The sequence below is a fragment of the Lissotriton helveticus genome, chromosome 7, assembly GCF_964261635.1.
Source record: "Lissotriton helveticus chromosome 7, aLisHel1.1, whole genome shotgun sequence".
Taxonomy (NCBI): domain Eukaryota; kingdom Metazoa; phylum Chordata; class Amphibia; order Caudata; family Salamandridae; genus Lissotriton; species Lissotriton helveticus.
Genome location: NC_136068.1, coordinates 465,300,888 through 465,317,473, shown reverse-complemented (window position 1 = coordinate 465,317,473; position 16,586 = coordinate 465,300,888). Strand labels below are relative to the sequence as shown.

The following is a 16,586-nucleotide window of genomic DNA, read 5'->3' as shown; positions in this document are numbered from 1 at the left end:
GGATATTTTCTCAAACCCATACATTTTCTTAATTGCTTTTCATACTTTATATGCTGCCCCCAAAATCTTGAATCTAGTGCGCTTGTAGTAGTTCCAATCTAGATTTAAAAACAAACAATTTTTGGCTTTCACACCCAATAACATCTGATATATAGAGGGGGATTCCGCAATATCTAAAAGCCCCACCCCTGTAAGTAATATATTCATATTTTGAATCATACATGCATAGTAATTCAAGGTGAAGTCCATTACAGACCAGCCCCCTGACATTCTAGGTAGCACCATATATCGCATTGCACGACAAGCCTTCCCCCGAGACCACAAAAATCGCATACAAATAGATTGTAATTGTGCCAGACTAGTGTTTGGGATTTCTAAGGGCACACAACTAAAAAAATACAAATACTTTGGAAGTATCATCATCTTTAACAGATTACATCTCCCTACAAGAGAAAGATGTAAACATTCAGACCGGTCTAACTGATGCCTAACCCCCGTCAACATTGTGTCACGATTACGCTGTAGAATATGTCAGGGTAAGGATTAAACTACATCTCCCAGAATGCCTGCCGTTTTTTGTCCTTCCTTTCTTTCCTATGTTTCTCTATCTAAACCTGTTCCTCCCTTTCCCCGGTGCTTGTCACCTGAGGACTTCCTGGTTCTTCACTCGGCCAAGTATTGTTTGGATATTTCCCCAGGATTTGGTTTGCTGTTTCAGACTTGTTGTCTCGATCGCGCGGAGTGCGTGTGACTTCCATTGGATTTGATAAGTGCTTCGTAGTGCTCATGAAGTAAGCGCCGGAGCGCGCTTGGATTTAATAACAAGGATTGCACGCATTGTCTTTCGCATTAGCGCGAAGGCGAGTCAGTGGTTTGATAGGATTTTGGATATTCTGGATGCCCGAAGAGAGAAAGAAAATAAAACGTTATTCGTGGGTTTACCGCGGAAAGGAATTGAGGGCTGCATTTCATGAAGTAATGACAACTATGCACAATCAGTTCCTCGAGTTTGCTGTTTGCGGAAAACGTGTGGAGTAGGATCGCAAGCTGTGATTAATAGACTTCACCTGAAGACTCTACAAGAGAGAAGGGCAGCTAAGTACATTTTCCATTTTCCTTACTACGTTCTGGATAGGAACGCGGAAGGATAAACAGTGTGTTCTTGGAGGATTCCAGGAACCTGAGAAACATTTAAATCTTTTGTTTCATTTCTTTATTTTTTCTATTTTGCACTGTTTTTGCTTGGAGCACGTGGGGCAGTATGAAATGTAAGTGTGCAGTTAGTCTTACATACTACCTTGATAAGTAATACATGTGGGAAGGGAGGGGTTACTCATAATTTGTTGGTTCTTGTTATATGCAGGACATCCAGGGCGCAGAGAGAAGCGAAGACTGCTATCTCCCTTGAGTTGAACGCCAAATTGATTTACTGCTCCAATGTTTTTGTTTCCTTTGTCCCTTTTTACCCCTTCCCCGGCTACGGTGTTTCTCTGTAGAGTTCTATGAATAGACTCACAGATTTTACCGTGGAAGGGGCATTGGTATAATAGCATTGCTCCTGTTGTACCCGGCTATTGAGGTTAGTGAACCTTCACTTGTGACACATTGCTTCCCAATTCGATTTAACCAGTGCAGTTGCTGAGGTCCGGATCCTGACACCCAAATAAGTGACCTCTTGTAAAACCCTTGGATCCGAATAGGTGGTCAAGTTCGCACTTAACATCTGGGTTTTGGTTGTATTTAGCTTATAGCCAGATACTGCCCCAAATTCCGTTGCCAGATACTCGATCTCTTGCATCGCTGGAGGTGGTCTAGACGTGACTGGCAACGTCATCAGCATAAGCGAGGACCTTATATTGATTGTCCTGTAAAATTATTGGTTGGATCTTAGTGCTCAATTCCATCATTTTTAAAAAAGGGTCGATGTATAATGAGAACAGCAATGGGGAGGCACCCTTGTCTAGTGCCCCGCTGGATGAGAACCGCCTCCGACTAGAGTCCCATGGTGCTTATCCTGGCGACTGGTTGACGGTAGTGTCTGCACGGCAGTGATGTACTGTGAGCCAAAACCACGCCGCCTCATTACTTCCCATAAAAAGCCCCATGAGACTCTGCCGAAAGCCTTCTCGGCATCTAATAAAATTAGGCACAACGCCTCCCCTGTTGCGTCGGCATGATCTCGTAATGTTATTACCCGACTTACATGATTTGTCGTGCCCCGATTCGGAATGAATCCATGCTGCGTGATTGTTACCAGTGGGGTAATAACTGTTGCTAACCTGGTAGCCAATATCTTTGAATAGATCTTCCCATCCGTATTCAATAACGATATTGGCCGCTATGAAGCCGGAAGATTTACATGCTTGTCTTTCTTGTGGAACACGACAATACACGCTTCGTCCTAAGAATTGGGGGCAGCACCTTTCTGGGCCTCTCTAACTGTTGCTAGTAAATCACCCTTTAGTACGCCAAAAAAGGTTTTATAGATTTTCAGGGGTAATTTGTGTGGACCTGCCGCCTTGTCACTTGCTAGCCCACTTACCGCTGCTTCCAATTCCTCGAGCATGATTGGAGCATCTAACCTTTCTGCCTCATCAGCAGTAAAATCTTGTTCACAGTATTGCCGAACCAGATTGCCTGCCCGATCAGCGTCATAATAATCTCCCGCATAAAGTGTATCATAAAACTGCTTGAACACTGCTAAGATACCGCTTTCACCCTCAATAGAGCAGCCATTCGAGTCCATGATGTTATCAATCCTTTGGGCTGCCTCTTTTCCTCTGAGTTTTTGGGCTAGGCACCTGCCACTTGCCTCCCCATACTCATAATGAAGTTGCTGTTTAACCAAGAATTTTTTTGCAGCTTCCTGAGTCCAATAAAGATTTAACCTTGCTTTAAGACGCACTACCGCAGTTGTAAACTCAGTAACGTCCATCCCTATGTGTATACCCAGCATAAGTAGCTCCTCAGCCTTTATAAGGCCCTGATACAACTCCTGAAGTTCTGCTGCCTGCTTTTTTTGATTGCATAACCCAAAACTTAGGGCTTCCCCCCTAAAGGCGGCCTTAAAGGCATCCCAGAATATATTGCAATACTAGAACAGCAGATGCACCAGGAGATCAGGGCTGCAGTGTAAAGGCATGGCTGTTTCTGGGTCTTGGACCTTGATACCAATGAAGGTCACAGGGCATCAGCAGAGCTGTGGGTCACACTTACCTCTTATCACGAGACACTTTAAGGAGCTTCCTCTGGGCCTTTCTGAGCTCCTCTTGGAAACACTCCTGCTCCTGTGTGAGAAATATGTAAAACATATTTAAATAAGCTCTGATTTCCTCTTAGAGGCTATAGAACAGTATACCTTTACTTCCAAAGCATTAACACACAATGGATTTACCACAGAACAAGAACTTCAACTGCATGGATAAGAAACCAGTTACTTACCTGTAACAATGATTTTGCAGCTTGACACTCATATATTCACAAGGTGTGCATTATTCTGCCTTCTGGTGATTGGATAGGGTTTTCAAAACAATCATTTTTTTTTTAGATGAGATTCGACTCACTGTGACATTGACCGTAAGTACCCTGACAAACTTCATTTTCGTTTTTTTGTTCTAAATGATGTACCACTCTCACACCTTTACTGGGGAGCTGGGAAGATTGTGTGTGGATGTAGAAGAGCTACAGAAGCCTTCTCACAGGCACATAACTGGTTTCTTTTGCAGAGTGTGCACCAACTCTTTAGCAGTATTAGGACCTATGAGGGAGTTTGAAAACAGAATGCAAATAGCAGAATCTCTCAGTACTGACTGTTTTCAGCTTCTTTGGGATAAATGTTGTGCTCTATAAATAAATAAATAACTAAATAAATAAATATGTGTTGCAGCCATGAACATCTTGTGGAGAGACATTCAACCTAGAAGCTAATGCCGCCCCTGTCTTTCTAGTAGGATGTGCCCTTGATTTAACCTTTATTGCTGTGTGTGCTTACTGATAACAGTACTCAAAGGTATGTACTATCCATGTGGCAATGGTACCTTTAGCAACTGCTAGAGCTAATGCTTGTGGTGGATGTGTGCTGCAAAAATTGCACATACTTTCTAATGCTCTTTATTTCTGACATATAGTACATTTCTGTTTTTCATATATCTAATGTATTTAAAGCTCTTTCTACTACATCGGTTGAACTGTTGGGGTAGTATGAACTTACCCATGGTAAGAAGATAAGATGCATTCTCATAGCCCAATCGTATTATTCTTCCACTCACAAGGAAGCATAGATATGCTTGCAGTTTGTTAGATGTGTAAGATATCTCAATGTTACAGTTTTGTTTGTTCGATTTTGTTGTAAATTGCTGCACCTACACCACATAATGTATCTGTTTCTATTCCACTTTAAAGCTTAGCACTTTATAGTGGAGCGTTTATGTGCTTCCTTATGATATTTAAAGTTTTCCATGGGAGGTTTAAATGAACAAATGTGGCTATTTCAGGAACTGAGCTGTAAGTTGCATCTCCTTTGGATTTGGATGAAAAACCACAGCCCATGTCTTTGTGTACTGGAATCTTGCTTCGTGCAATTGCAAGTGATGTGAGTGCCATTTTTGATGTTGCTATGTTTGTGCCTTCACAATCAATGTAACACTGAAGACTTTGAACTTGAGTTGCTGGAATCTATGGTTATCAGAGAAAAGGCCTAAGCAAATTTTGCCCAACCGGTCATCGACAGTGCATTCTCGTGTGGCTGGGCATGGTAATGTCTGGATGCAAAGTACTAGCTTTTTTTTGTTCTCAACAGTTGTAAACAGGTCTACATGAGGTGTGCCCTACTGAAGAAACAGGCTGTCTTATGCCTGTTTTAACTCCCACTCATGCAATGTGCTTGTCTGTTTGCTTAGTTCATCCATGTGAATGTTTTCTACTTCTGCTACATGATTGGCTAAAATGTGGATTTTTTGTTGTTGTAATTGTCCACCTGCAGATCTCTTTTGCTAGTTTTGACAATGAGACTGCTCCTCTATGTTTGGTTAGGTAAAACACTGCAGTTGTATTGTTTGATAAAAGCTGAACTCTTTTAAAAATTTACTTTGAAAGTCTCGTACAGCTAGGTAAAGCTTTTTGATTTACAGGTAACACATGTTTGACTACTTTTTAAGGTGACCAACTTCTCCTTATTTTGATCTGTCCCATGCGAGTACCTCATCCAACTTGTGGGCATCTGTTAAGATGTCTCTTTTGAGAGACCCCTACCACTTCAATATATTTGCTTTGATTGCCTATTTTAACTCCTTGCGGACTCTGTTGCAATCACTAGATCCACCCCAGTCCCACCTGCCCGCTAGGCCATTCCTGTTTGAGATCATATATAGACCAAGTAAACACATGAAGCCATCAAGCCCACCAACTTCATAACTGTCCTCACTGTCAGGGACTTTGAAGTCTGGTAAAGTTTCATCTTATCTTTCAATGCTTGAGCCGTCTCTGTTGAGTAGGCAATTGCTTTCACAGTGTATAAACCTGCCCCCAGCAATGTCTTATTCATCACTAGTAATGGGTTGTCTTTTTGTTGTTGTTAAATGACTGTGAATCCGAACTGATATAGTGGCTCTACCACTATGTTTAGGTTCAGTCTGCATTGTTTGAATGAGTAAGTACTTTCTCCTACCAGTATTACAAATCAGGAGGAACATTAACACCAAGCCTTCTGAGGTGGAAGGTTACAAACGCAAATATTTTCATAAATACTGCCACCACAGATTTGATGACAAGTAGTAAGATCTTGAATTAATAATTGACAACCATCATCACAAACCCGGGATATATCTGTGGCTGGATCGGAATATTAAAGTAGGCATCCTCAGTCTAGATCTATTGTTGCCAAATACTCCTCCAGTATCGGTTTACTATCTTGAACTTTTGTGCTTAGATCAATCTTTTCACATACCGCAGGGCCAATACTAGTTGTAATATTAGTCTTATTCTGAAATTAGAAAGTACAATGAGTATACTACTGTGTTTCTCTCTATTGCTTTCTTTTCAAGTAACTGATGTACTTTGGTCTGAATAATCCGTAATTGGTCTAGTTTGCATATGTGATATTCTGGTTTTAATGTTGAAGGTTTCTAAACAAACACTATGGGTTATCTGTGTTCCACTAAGTTTAGCGTCCATTATCTCTCAGCTGGTGCCCTCTATTTTCTATGTTTCTCTCATAGGTGGCAATGCTCCCAGTGCCTTTACTGTTTCATTACCATTTTTCATACTTTCTATAGGCTGGCCTGTGAGAGGCATATCTTTGATATTCACATGTTGAAACCTGAAATGACCAACCAAGAACATCTATCCAGAGAAAACTTCAAATACAGACATAGCTCGCTTGATATGCCTTAGGAAGGTGTTTCGATGTGGGTTTCTATATCTTTACACTGCTAATGCATACGTTTATTTAGCAGAGGACTTGAATTGTATATACACGACTATGTGGCTGGTGCTCGCTCTATTTTCCTTTTAGTACCCTAAAACCTTTTACTATCCATATCTGGAAGGGGTCCTATGGTTGCCAGTGACTGAGCTCTTTTCCTGGCTGTGGAAACTAGATAAATGGCAATGTCTACATGTGCTGTGGTGTATTTTAGATATTGGGTTGATGCCTTACATTTCTTGAGGGGTTACTGCCTTCGATATTGCTACTAGTATAATACAGGAGGCATACCCTGCTGTACTGTTCTAAGAAACATGGGAAATGCTGATTTTCTTATACAGAGGGTGTAGGATTTATAATAGGAAGTATATACATTCCTGTTCCACTTCCATCTGCACTTCAAAGGCATTTACTACTCTGTGATACACGGAAACATCACTAGGTGGAGATGCCATTGTTGGATACAGGTCTACCTCTTCCTGTGGGAAATCTGCTTCAATGCAATGTCAGAAAAGCACTCCCACCTCCTTGATTTCAAACATCATATCCCCTGGTCTGTTTCCTGCTGCATATGTAGGATCTTCTCCCCACTCTTTTCCTCCTGCCCAACCTATTTCAATTTATCTTTCTGTTTGGTATGCTCTCTCTCCTACCTCAGGCCTCTTAACCACCCTAGCGGGGATGACTTATCGGCAGCCATGGATTCCTCTTCATTCTCGACCCCCATGTTGCCAGAGGTATTTTACTCCTCATAGGACTAGGACTTATCTTATATGGCCACATTTATTTTTTGACCTTTTCAAACTCATTCATACTGTCAAACCAACAGCCTTATGCACTTTTTTCCTGGAGACCTTTTCTTAGGAACCGGTAGGAACCAGTAGGACAGGAAATGTAGATAATCTCTTTGAATGAGAACTTCTTAGGTGTCAAGAGTTTGGGTTTAAGTAACCCTTGTGGTTGCTCAAAGTTTTCGACTTTGTAATCAGAAGCTTGGATACCTTGTCCTTTGACAGTTTCTAATACTTTATTTCTCTAGGGCACTGTATGTTTAGGGGCAGACTTCTTGCGAGTTGAGACTTGAATCTCCAATGCCATTTCCTTGATGTATATGAATAAGCTATATCCCCCCTGAATTTCCCAGCTTACTTAATTATCTTCTTCTTCCAATTGTTCCTCCATCGACGGTGCCTTTCATAACTGCGTCTGAAATTTAGGCTGTCCGGAATATCTGTACAGCTTAGTGAGCAAGCAAAATCTTGTCTCTAGGTACTAGTGTTTTTGGTTTGAAAAGCAAACAGGCATAAAAGTCTTTGGTCTTATGGTCACTCAGGAGGCAGAACGTGAATACTGGATGTTCGATGACGAACGCCCAGTGGCAACTGGAACGAAATTTGAAGACTGAGCTCATAATACACAAGTAATGGCAAAGCCATGAGGTCTCACCATTGAAACATACTGGCTATGCCAATGGTTTTTAACCACAATGCACTGCAAACATGATGAGGCATGGCTAATGAATAAAATAAAATGCCTGAATAAAAAATGTAAAATCTTTGACCCAGCCACCTGCTCAATTTGTAGGCATGTGAGGGCCTACAAAGTGATGGAGGCTCGTTTTTTCTTTTTAGGTACCAATTAGAGTTGGCTAGGTAAACCAGGTGGGGAGGGGGAGGCAGAAGCAACAACGAGTGCATGTGTAGGGGAGAAGAAGCACCAGGCGAGAGAGCAATGCTGGACTTTTGGAAAAGAAGCAAACCGGCAACACTAGGAGTAGGTGGATGGGGAGAAGCAACAGGCAAGAGTGGAGGGGGCGGGTGGGTGGAAACAACACACATGAGGGTGATGAGGGTAGCAAAGGGTGGGAGAGCAATGCAGATTAAGTTGACGAGAAGCACAAGTGAGAGAAAGCAACAGGGGAGTACATGTGGGTGAGAGCAACATGGAAGGTGTCAGGGAGAATCACAAGGAGGACAGAGTAACACAGATTACAGTAGGAGAGAAGTACACTAGGGAGGCAGTTGGAAACAACATGCACTCTCATGGAGTGCTTAATCGAAAAGAAAAATGTAGTGCTTGAAAAGCAAGCAGTGGAAGCTACACAGTCCAAAGGGACTGTAAAGTAGGCCTGGGCGGTAAATTCTGTTCCGTTCGCGGAATTTGAGTAATTTCGCGTTCCGCGGAGAACGCAAAATTGCCCAAAATTCTGCGTTCCGCAACTTTGCGAAATGTTTTGCTTGTTCGCGTTCTGAAAGTGCATGTTAGCGAGATATTTTCCCCATAGCATGTAAAAAATGATTGCGAACAGGAAAAAACATCACGAACAAGCAATTCCGCACGTTTGCGGAGATTTTTTACCGTTTCGCAGAGATTTTTTACCGCTTCCCGGAGATATGCGTAACTCAATTACGCACATTCCGCCCACCCCTACTGTAAAGAGGCATACTTCATGGGAGGGGTAAACACAAGATTGACAAGCTGGGAAACGAATAAGAAGCAGGCAGAGTTACAGAAAAGATAACCAATTGTAAGCAATTGATGGGATCCAAGGCCCTGTATGTTCTTGGTAAGCTCACATCATATCTCACTACTTTGAATACTAAAAATAAAACCCAAACCTAAATTCAGCATTGAGTATCAATTTCGGCTGATCTTTCAATGACTTTTGATGACCCCTCAACAACTTCTTTATCTTATTTTTGAAAACTTTTCAGGAGCTACGCTGACACACCTATGAAACCAACAGTGGGAGAAAAAAAAATCTAAAATGAAGGTTACATTAGTGGGCACTGGAGGCAACAAAGTCTGATATGAATCAGGGACCATCACACTTCGAACAGTATTCTTTTGGCCAACCCTGAAAACTAAAAGGGGGGGGGAATGGAGCTGCACATAGACAGCACTGATGTCAGAAGCTACTCTGTTAGGATTCTGATGCAAGTCAGGTACAGCCGCACCATCACCCAAGCCGCCTGCGTCAGTGTCTAGAGGTTGTTGGGGGGGGTCTCACCTGCGTTAAGCTCAAATGGGATTTGCATAGATCCACCCAAGGCCAACCTTGATTCTCAAGTTAGGCCCTGTATGCTTTCCTTTCCTGTAGGCCATCTAGGAGGTACTAGCCACAATCCCGGAGGGGAACTCATACTCATCTCGTGAAATGTGGCTGTTTTGACTGGTTCCTTTGAGTCCCCCCCAAGGCAAGCAAGCTTGATCAGTGCACGAAGAGTTATGGGTTGAGTATTTGACGGACTTGTGGCTATTAAACCACAACTTTGCTGGACAAAGATATAGACATGCGAAGCTAAGGGTTCAAACAGCTAAATCTTAGCAGATTGTCTAGCCCTGAAACATGGTAACAAAACACCCTTCGATAGAGTATATAAAGGAATCCTTCAAGGCCATAATAATAATAATAATAAAAGACATTTGTAGAGCGCGCAGCTACCCCACATAGGGAGGCTAGACTTTTTTCCACACACAACACTTTAAGCTCCAGGGATGCAACTTAATAAAAGACCTAGATTTTAAATGTGCTATTGTCCAGCATGAAATTAATGAGCTTGGTAAACCTACTGTGGAGGGCCTATGTAATCTTAAAGTCAGTGTTGGATATGGAGCCATATCTTTTTGTACTTTCCAGCGTCCATGACAGATTTTTAGTCATACATTTTAGATTCAATCAATTGCACCACCTTTTAGCATTTCCGGCTAGATTTCCCCCTCTAACCCAAAAAGGCCCTTGTGGCTGTGATCTCAGATCTCCACAGGACACACGTCACTTTGTTTTATTATGTAATCTGTTTTCAGTGCCAAGAAAGCGATATCTCCAGCCTTTACTAAAGAGTTTGAAGTTCAAGCAGGCTAAAGTGGCACTTTTGCACTTGCAGCTGTTACCAAACCCCTACACCCTTCATGCAGTAATAGGGTTTTTGCAGGCAGCCTCTACATCTATGCTATCCAGGATTGATGGATTTCCATAATTTTGTACTTATGAAGTTATTGCTAATGTGATGGGGAGTACAGCAGCAGATCTTGGAGGTTTCAGTAGCTCATGTTGGTCTGTTTGATCAATGTTGCACTGTTTTATCCGTACGTAATGATTTTTATATTGTATGATTGTTTAATTGGAGCTTTTATGGGTGTGTTTTCATCCGAATAAATAATGAAATTATTATTATTACTGTTAGCATGAAAAAACAAAGAAAAGGGGGTTGCAGTGCCAATACTGTTGGCCCTCCACTGCCAATGAGTCTCCTTTCACTGCAGACAGTATAAAAAGCGTGAACCTAGACCTGATATTAGTGAACTCTTGATCAGGGAAGAGCCTCAAAGTGGTGTGGTTTTTGGAGACAGATTTGTTCCATAATGTATTTCTTTTTACTGGCTATGATATCTGATTGAGATATTGGATATGATTATCTGATGTAGATTTATTATCTGCATTGCATGAATAGCACATTAAAGGCCACCAGGTGTGAACAGAGTTTTTGTCCACTGAGTTACAGTTAAAAGGCCTATCATGGGGGGCGTGGCTAAGATGGCGGCGTGAACCGACGCTCAACTCCGGAGCTCCTGTCGACGGCCTGACTTAGCACGGGCTATTGGGCCGTTATTGCAGCGGTCGGCTTTAAGTGTCTGGAGCAGTGTGACCCTGGAGCCACGGGGCAGCGTGTGAAGGAGAGAACGGCCGCGGAGGGGCCGGTTTGGCTGGTGGACCAGGGGCTGGCGGTCTTGGCGGTTCTCCGGGGTAGGTAACCAGAGGCCGCGGCTGAATAGCGGGAGGTCAGAAAAGCCAGGAGTCTCGATCACGCAGCAGAAGGCCTGAGCAACCCTGAGGGCACCGGAGACCGTGAGATCTGATGCCGAGGCTCGGAGCGGCACTGCGGCGATCCTGACGGCGCGGTCCGCTGTTCCCCCTGCGGCGGAAACTGGAGGTGGCGTGGGAGAGCCGGGACGGAGCCGACATTGAGGTGGACTGCGGCACCTGGGCCGGCTACGGCTGGAAGGGGCCGGCAGGGCACTGGGGGAGCAACGCCGAGCGGAGGAGCTACTGGCGGGGCTGTACCTACCATCGTGGCAGGCGAGATTTCTGCACCACGGCGACCCCCGAACGAGACAGGCCTGCCGTAAACTGAAGGTGTGAACTCAGACCGCCATTTTGTGCTGCGGCCATCCGAGACATGTGTGCTGACTCCTGCGGTTGCCATCCTGCCCGGAGGAAGAACAGGCGAGTGTGAGCTCCAGTTCGGGGACCTACCCCCACAGCAACGCAACGGAGTGTACGGAGTACCCGGAGAGTGGGGTGAACTGTCCGGCAGCTGGGAGACTGTGTGGGGAAGCCTACGGAGGCCTGGCGGACGGTGGCCCATCCACGTAGGGGAGGCGCCCTGGGATTCTGGCCCCTGGAAGGGGGAGACTGCAGCTTGGGTCCGAAAGGGCGGAGGAACGGCCGTGGAGTTAGGGCGCCTCCCTATACTGATGCACGGATAAATCACCCGAGTACGAGGCTTGGTGAGGGCCGGCAGCACGGAGGGAGTGGAGTTCGGAGGCGACTGTGGCAGTCCATGGGGGCTGAGATCGGGATTGGGCCCAGCCACTGACTGATCCCCAACTGAGGGAGGTAGAGTGGGTCATCTGGCACTACCGACTGGCCACTTAGTACAGGCACGTAGCGGCCTTCTGCCGGAGGAAGCGTGACGGGGGGCTCCACGACGACGGAGACGTACCACGGAGCCGGGCCTAGCGTGTGCCGACCTGGGGGATAATAAACAAAAGGAGGTGCACGTGCTGCTACTCAATTGTCCCGGACTTATTTTTCAAAACATCCGAATAAAACGCTATGTTTTGTGTTTTTATTTTCAATTATTTTATTTACTTCAATGTTTTATTCAATGATCTTCTATTTGGTATTGCAATTTTTCAAATTTGTATTTGTTAAGACCTTATGTACACAACAAAAAAGAACCACAACATTCCTATTTACAATAACAATAATACATTTCAAAATTCTTCATTCAAACTCTCAATCATCCCTCTTTCATACCATTACAAACAAAAAAAATTGATTTGAAATAAATGCTGGAATACAATTATTCACAGCAAAGCCCTAAACAATTCTTAATCTCAAAAAAATGCCTGTTTGTTCCAATTTCTGTGACATTTCTCTATTTTAGGCTTTTAAACAGTCTACGCATTTCGAACTCGCATTATTTGGGAGTTCTCATCAGGACCATAGTCTGTAATAAAAGAAAGAAAACTTTCTTTAGAACATGAATTGCTACTAAACAGGTGCTGCCTTAACCATTACTACAAGCCTCCTTATCTCATCTCTCTCTCATCAGAGTACCAAGGAAGGTGAATTCACCCCGACGTAAACACAACTCTAGTGTGGGAGAAAATCACAGTCACATTTCCCTTCAGACTTAATCTCAAATGCACTTCTGAAGCAACCATGCTTGCATCACTTACTTCATTAAATTTGCCACTGTCCTGCTTACCCTGTCAACTGCCTGGCTCACACCCCACTAGAGGAAGGGAGAAGGACTCATAAGTGTCAGCCAAATTAAATTTAAGGCCCTCTGTATTGCCTACAAGGCAGTGCATGGCGTCGGACCCAGGTTTCTCACAGAAGCCTTTCAGCTGTATACCCCCAAGAGGCAACTTAGATCTGCTAATACGTGTCTCCTTTCAGTACCGCGCACGAGAACTGCCACCTGGGGAGATAGGCGCTTTCTGGTGGCTACTCAGAAACTTTGGAATCTTTTGCCACTGGCGATTAAAACTGCCCCTAACTTGATGAGTTTCCGTAGGCTCTTAAAAACTTGGTTGTTTAACCAGTAAATTGATGTTTTGACAACTAGTAAAGCGATGATTGATCTCTATTAGCTCCTCATGCGCCGAGACACCCCAGGGTATTCGTATGCGCAATAAAAATCTCGAAAATAAATAAATAAATAAATAAATTGGGAGTGTATTTTGGTCTTCACATAGATGATAAGCTTGAGGTTTTGTAGTCTAGCCACTCTCTGGTTTGTTAAACGAGAGGTGGTTAGCCGAACGGTTAGTGGAACCGCTTCTTGGAGAGTCCATACCTTGAGGGGGTCGGGGCACGGTGCATCAACAGGTCTCCTTGTTAGTAGAAAACGCCACGTCTGAATCGCGCTGGCTTCCGGGTCCGCAAAGGATCGCGGGAAATGTAGGCTAGTGAGCGTGGTGCGCTTAAATTAACCCGGCGGAGTCCCGTGTTGTATGTGCGATTAGTTATAAGACGCTTGTGCATCTAAATTGTCCTGTTTGCACCGTTTATTTGAATACAAAATAAAAAAAAAATGTATGTTTTGGATTACATGGTGGCGAGAAATGTGTCCTCGCTGTCAGTTTAACATTGCGATTGAGCCTTAAATTTGAAATTTATAACGCGTGCATTGCGGTTGTCGCTGACATGCCAAAATTCTAAGATCTTATCGGAGTGGATCATTCTGTGATGCAGGTGCTTGCCCTCACTCTATGCTCCCAAAGACTTAGGAGTATAGTTCTTGTGTGTATCATTGAAATGGTGGGGGCCAATTAGTGCCATGTTGTCTGAAAAGGTAGCATGGTGATCTAGCCAGTGGCTGTCGGGCTGGCTTGTGTGTAAGCATCAACAAAGTGTTTCTCAAGGATTCTTCCGGTACAGAAGTGTCATAATTTGAATATTTCTGTCAACTCATTCAATCCATGTATTGCTGTGTCAAATTTTACTATTAACATGGCTTCCCTTCTTGTGAGTTTCGCTTCCAAGTCGCCACCTCTAGCATCATTTTCCACTTTCGAAATGACTGTCCATACTAGGTCTGTGTCTTTGTGATGTTTTTCTCGCCAATAATTAACCAGGGGTGCTGTCACTACATTGTTTTTAATTCTGGATTTATGTTGTTGTATCCGTAGGCGCACTTCTTGATTCGTTTTTCCGATGTACACTAGGTTACATGGGCATATGATTCCGTAAACTACGTACCGAGATTTACAGTTTGAGAATGCCTCATGTTTCCAACTTGCTTGTTTGTATGTAAATACTGTTCCTTCTTTTGTTGTATCACAACAAGAACATGTGCCACATCTGTGGTGTCCTTGAATCGGCGGTAGACCTAGCATGGTACGTAGGTTCATGTTTTTTTCTTGTGGAAGGGCAGCCCTCACCAATTGATTGGCGATGCTGCAATTCTTTTTAAATGCAAAGAGTGGTTCATTTGTGAAGGATTCATACAAATTCTTCAACAGATGCCAGTTTTGTTTCACTACCTTTTTTAGTGCATTCGAGTTGGGGCAGAATGTGGAGACAAAAATCAATCTGTCAGTTTCTTTTTTTGTTCTTCTTTCCAATAAACTTTCGTGTGGTGTCCAACACGCTCTCTTCAGAGATTGTTTTAATAGTTTTTTGGGGTAGCCACGTTGTTGTAAATTGGTTAAGTTTTCTGCATGTCTCAGATATTCGTCCTTATACTGACAGTTACGTCGAATTCTTAAGTATTGCCCATATGGAAGATTATCTTTAGGGCTACGAGGATGGTTACTTTTAAAATGCAGGGCCTTGTTGCGCTCTGTGGGTTTTTTGTAGAGTGTTGTTACGAGACCTCCTTCTGAGGGTTATACCTCTACATCCAAAAACTGCATTTTTTCTTTACAATGGTCCAAACTGAACTTGATTGTTGGAACTCTGTTATTGATTCAACCATGGAATTTTTTTTAGGTCCTCCTCTGAGCCTGTCCAGACGAAAAAAAATTTGTCTATACATCGATACCAGTGTTTAATCCATTGGGCAAAGGGGTTGTTCTGATAAACAAAGGTCTCTTCATATTTTGACATGAATAAAACTGCCAATTCTGGGGCGAATGGGCATCGCATCGCCACACCACCTGTTTGGAAGAAGAACTCTCCGTTGAAATTGAAATAGTTCTTTCTTAATGCAAACTCTGCAAGTATTAGAATAAAGACTTTTGGTATTTTGTGAGGTCTCTCTCTTTCTTCCAGATAAGCTTCTAACACATAAACCCCCTCATCCTGCGGGATTTGTGTATATAGGGACGTGATGTCCATTGTCACCATCCAATGATTCTTATCATCAAAATTGATTGTGGCCAATTTATTGATGAAATCAGTCGTGTCCTGTACAAAAGATTTCACAAGTGGTAAAAAAGGTTTAAGGAAAAAGTCAACAAACTTTGAAATCGGTTCTAGTAGAGATCCGCAACCGGACACTATTGGTCGCCCTGGTGGTACTTTTTCATTTTTATGTATTTTTGGTAAAACATAAAATAATGGCGTCCTTGGATGTTTGATTTTTAAGTATTCCATTTCTTTTTTACCTAGAAATCCCTGGTCAAAGCCCTCATCGATGATTTTATGTAGTTCATTTTTCAAATCTAATGTTGGATCTTTATTTGTTTTCCGATAACATGTCCCATCATTGAGTTGTCTTTTTACCTCATTGATATATAGATCCTTGTCCCAAATGACAATTGAGCCGCCTTTATCGGCCTGTTTTATGATGACCGAAGTATCCTTTTTGAGGTTGGTTAATGCTTCTGACTCCACTTTGGATAGATTATATTTAATCCATTTTTTCTTGGTTTGCATGTCTGCGAGGTTCTTCTTCCCCCCCATGTGTTGAATCTAATTCCCAATATCACAATATGGTAGAAAGAGAACTCTTGTCCTACTCCGAGGACTATATTGACAAATTGCTTGAAAACCCTGACAACATCTTCTTCCAATCTGATGTTCCATCAATTGACTTTTCATTAAAGGACAAAATCTCCCGCCTTGAACGCCTGGAGAAGAAACTGGTACGCACACGCTGGCACGGTCACTTGCTTACCAGGTACTTGAAAGAGAATATAATCCCGGTTGGACTACAAATTAAGATAGAACCGGCTATCTTTAATGAAGTCCCGAAGTTCAGAGAAGGCTTCAGCCATATATCCAACAATTGCTCTCGCCACTGGATGGTGTTGGGCGTTGAAACGGCCAAAGATCAAGTGCTACAACTCACCGCTGAAATCATTGCATTGAAAGCTGAAATAACTGCTGATACCAACTTTGCAAGTGCTAAGGATACTCTAACTAACCTACAAGCCACACTTCAGGACTTTGACCTAACTACTCAAAACCGTAAACTCGAGAAAT

The 16,586-nt window shown here is 43.0% G+C and overlaps 1 protein-coding gene across 2 annotated transcripts in view; it reads right to left on the bottom strand.

The window, feature by feature from the left end:
- Positions 1–16,586, bottom strand: part of INO80E (INO80 complex subunit E) — a 275,519-nt gene that overhangs the window by 141,116 nt on the left and 117,817 nt on the right. For both annotated transcript variants that reach the window (XM_078652431.1, XM_078652432.1), the window contains exon 3: positions 3,217–3,287. In XM_078652431.1, coding sequence (XP_078508557.1) covers positions 3,217–3,287 — 71 coding nt within the window. The remainder of the gene's footprint in view (positions 1–3,216; positions 3,288–16,586) is intronic.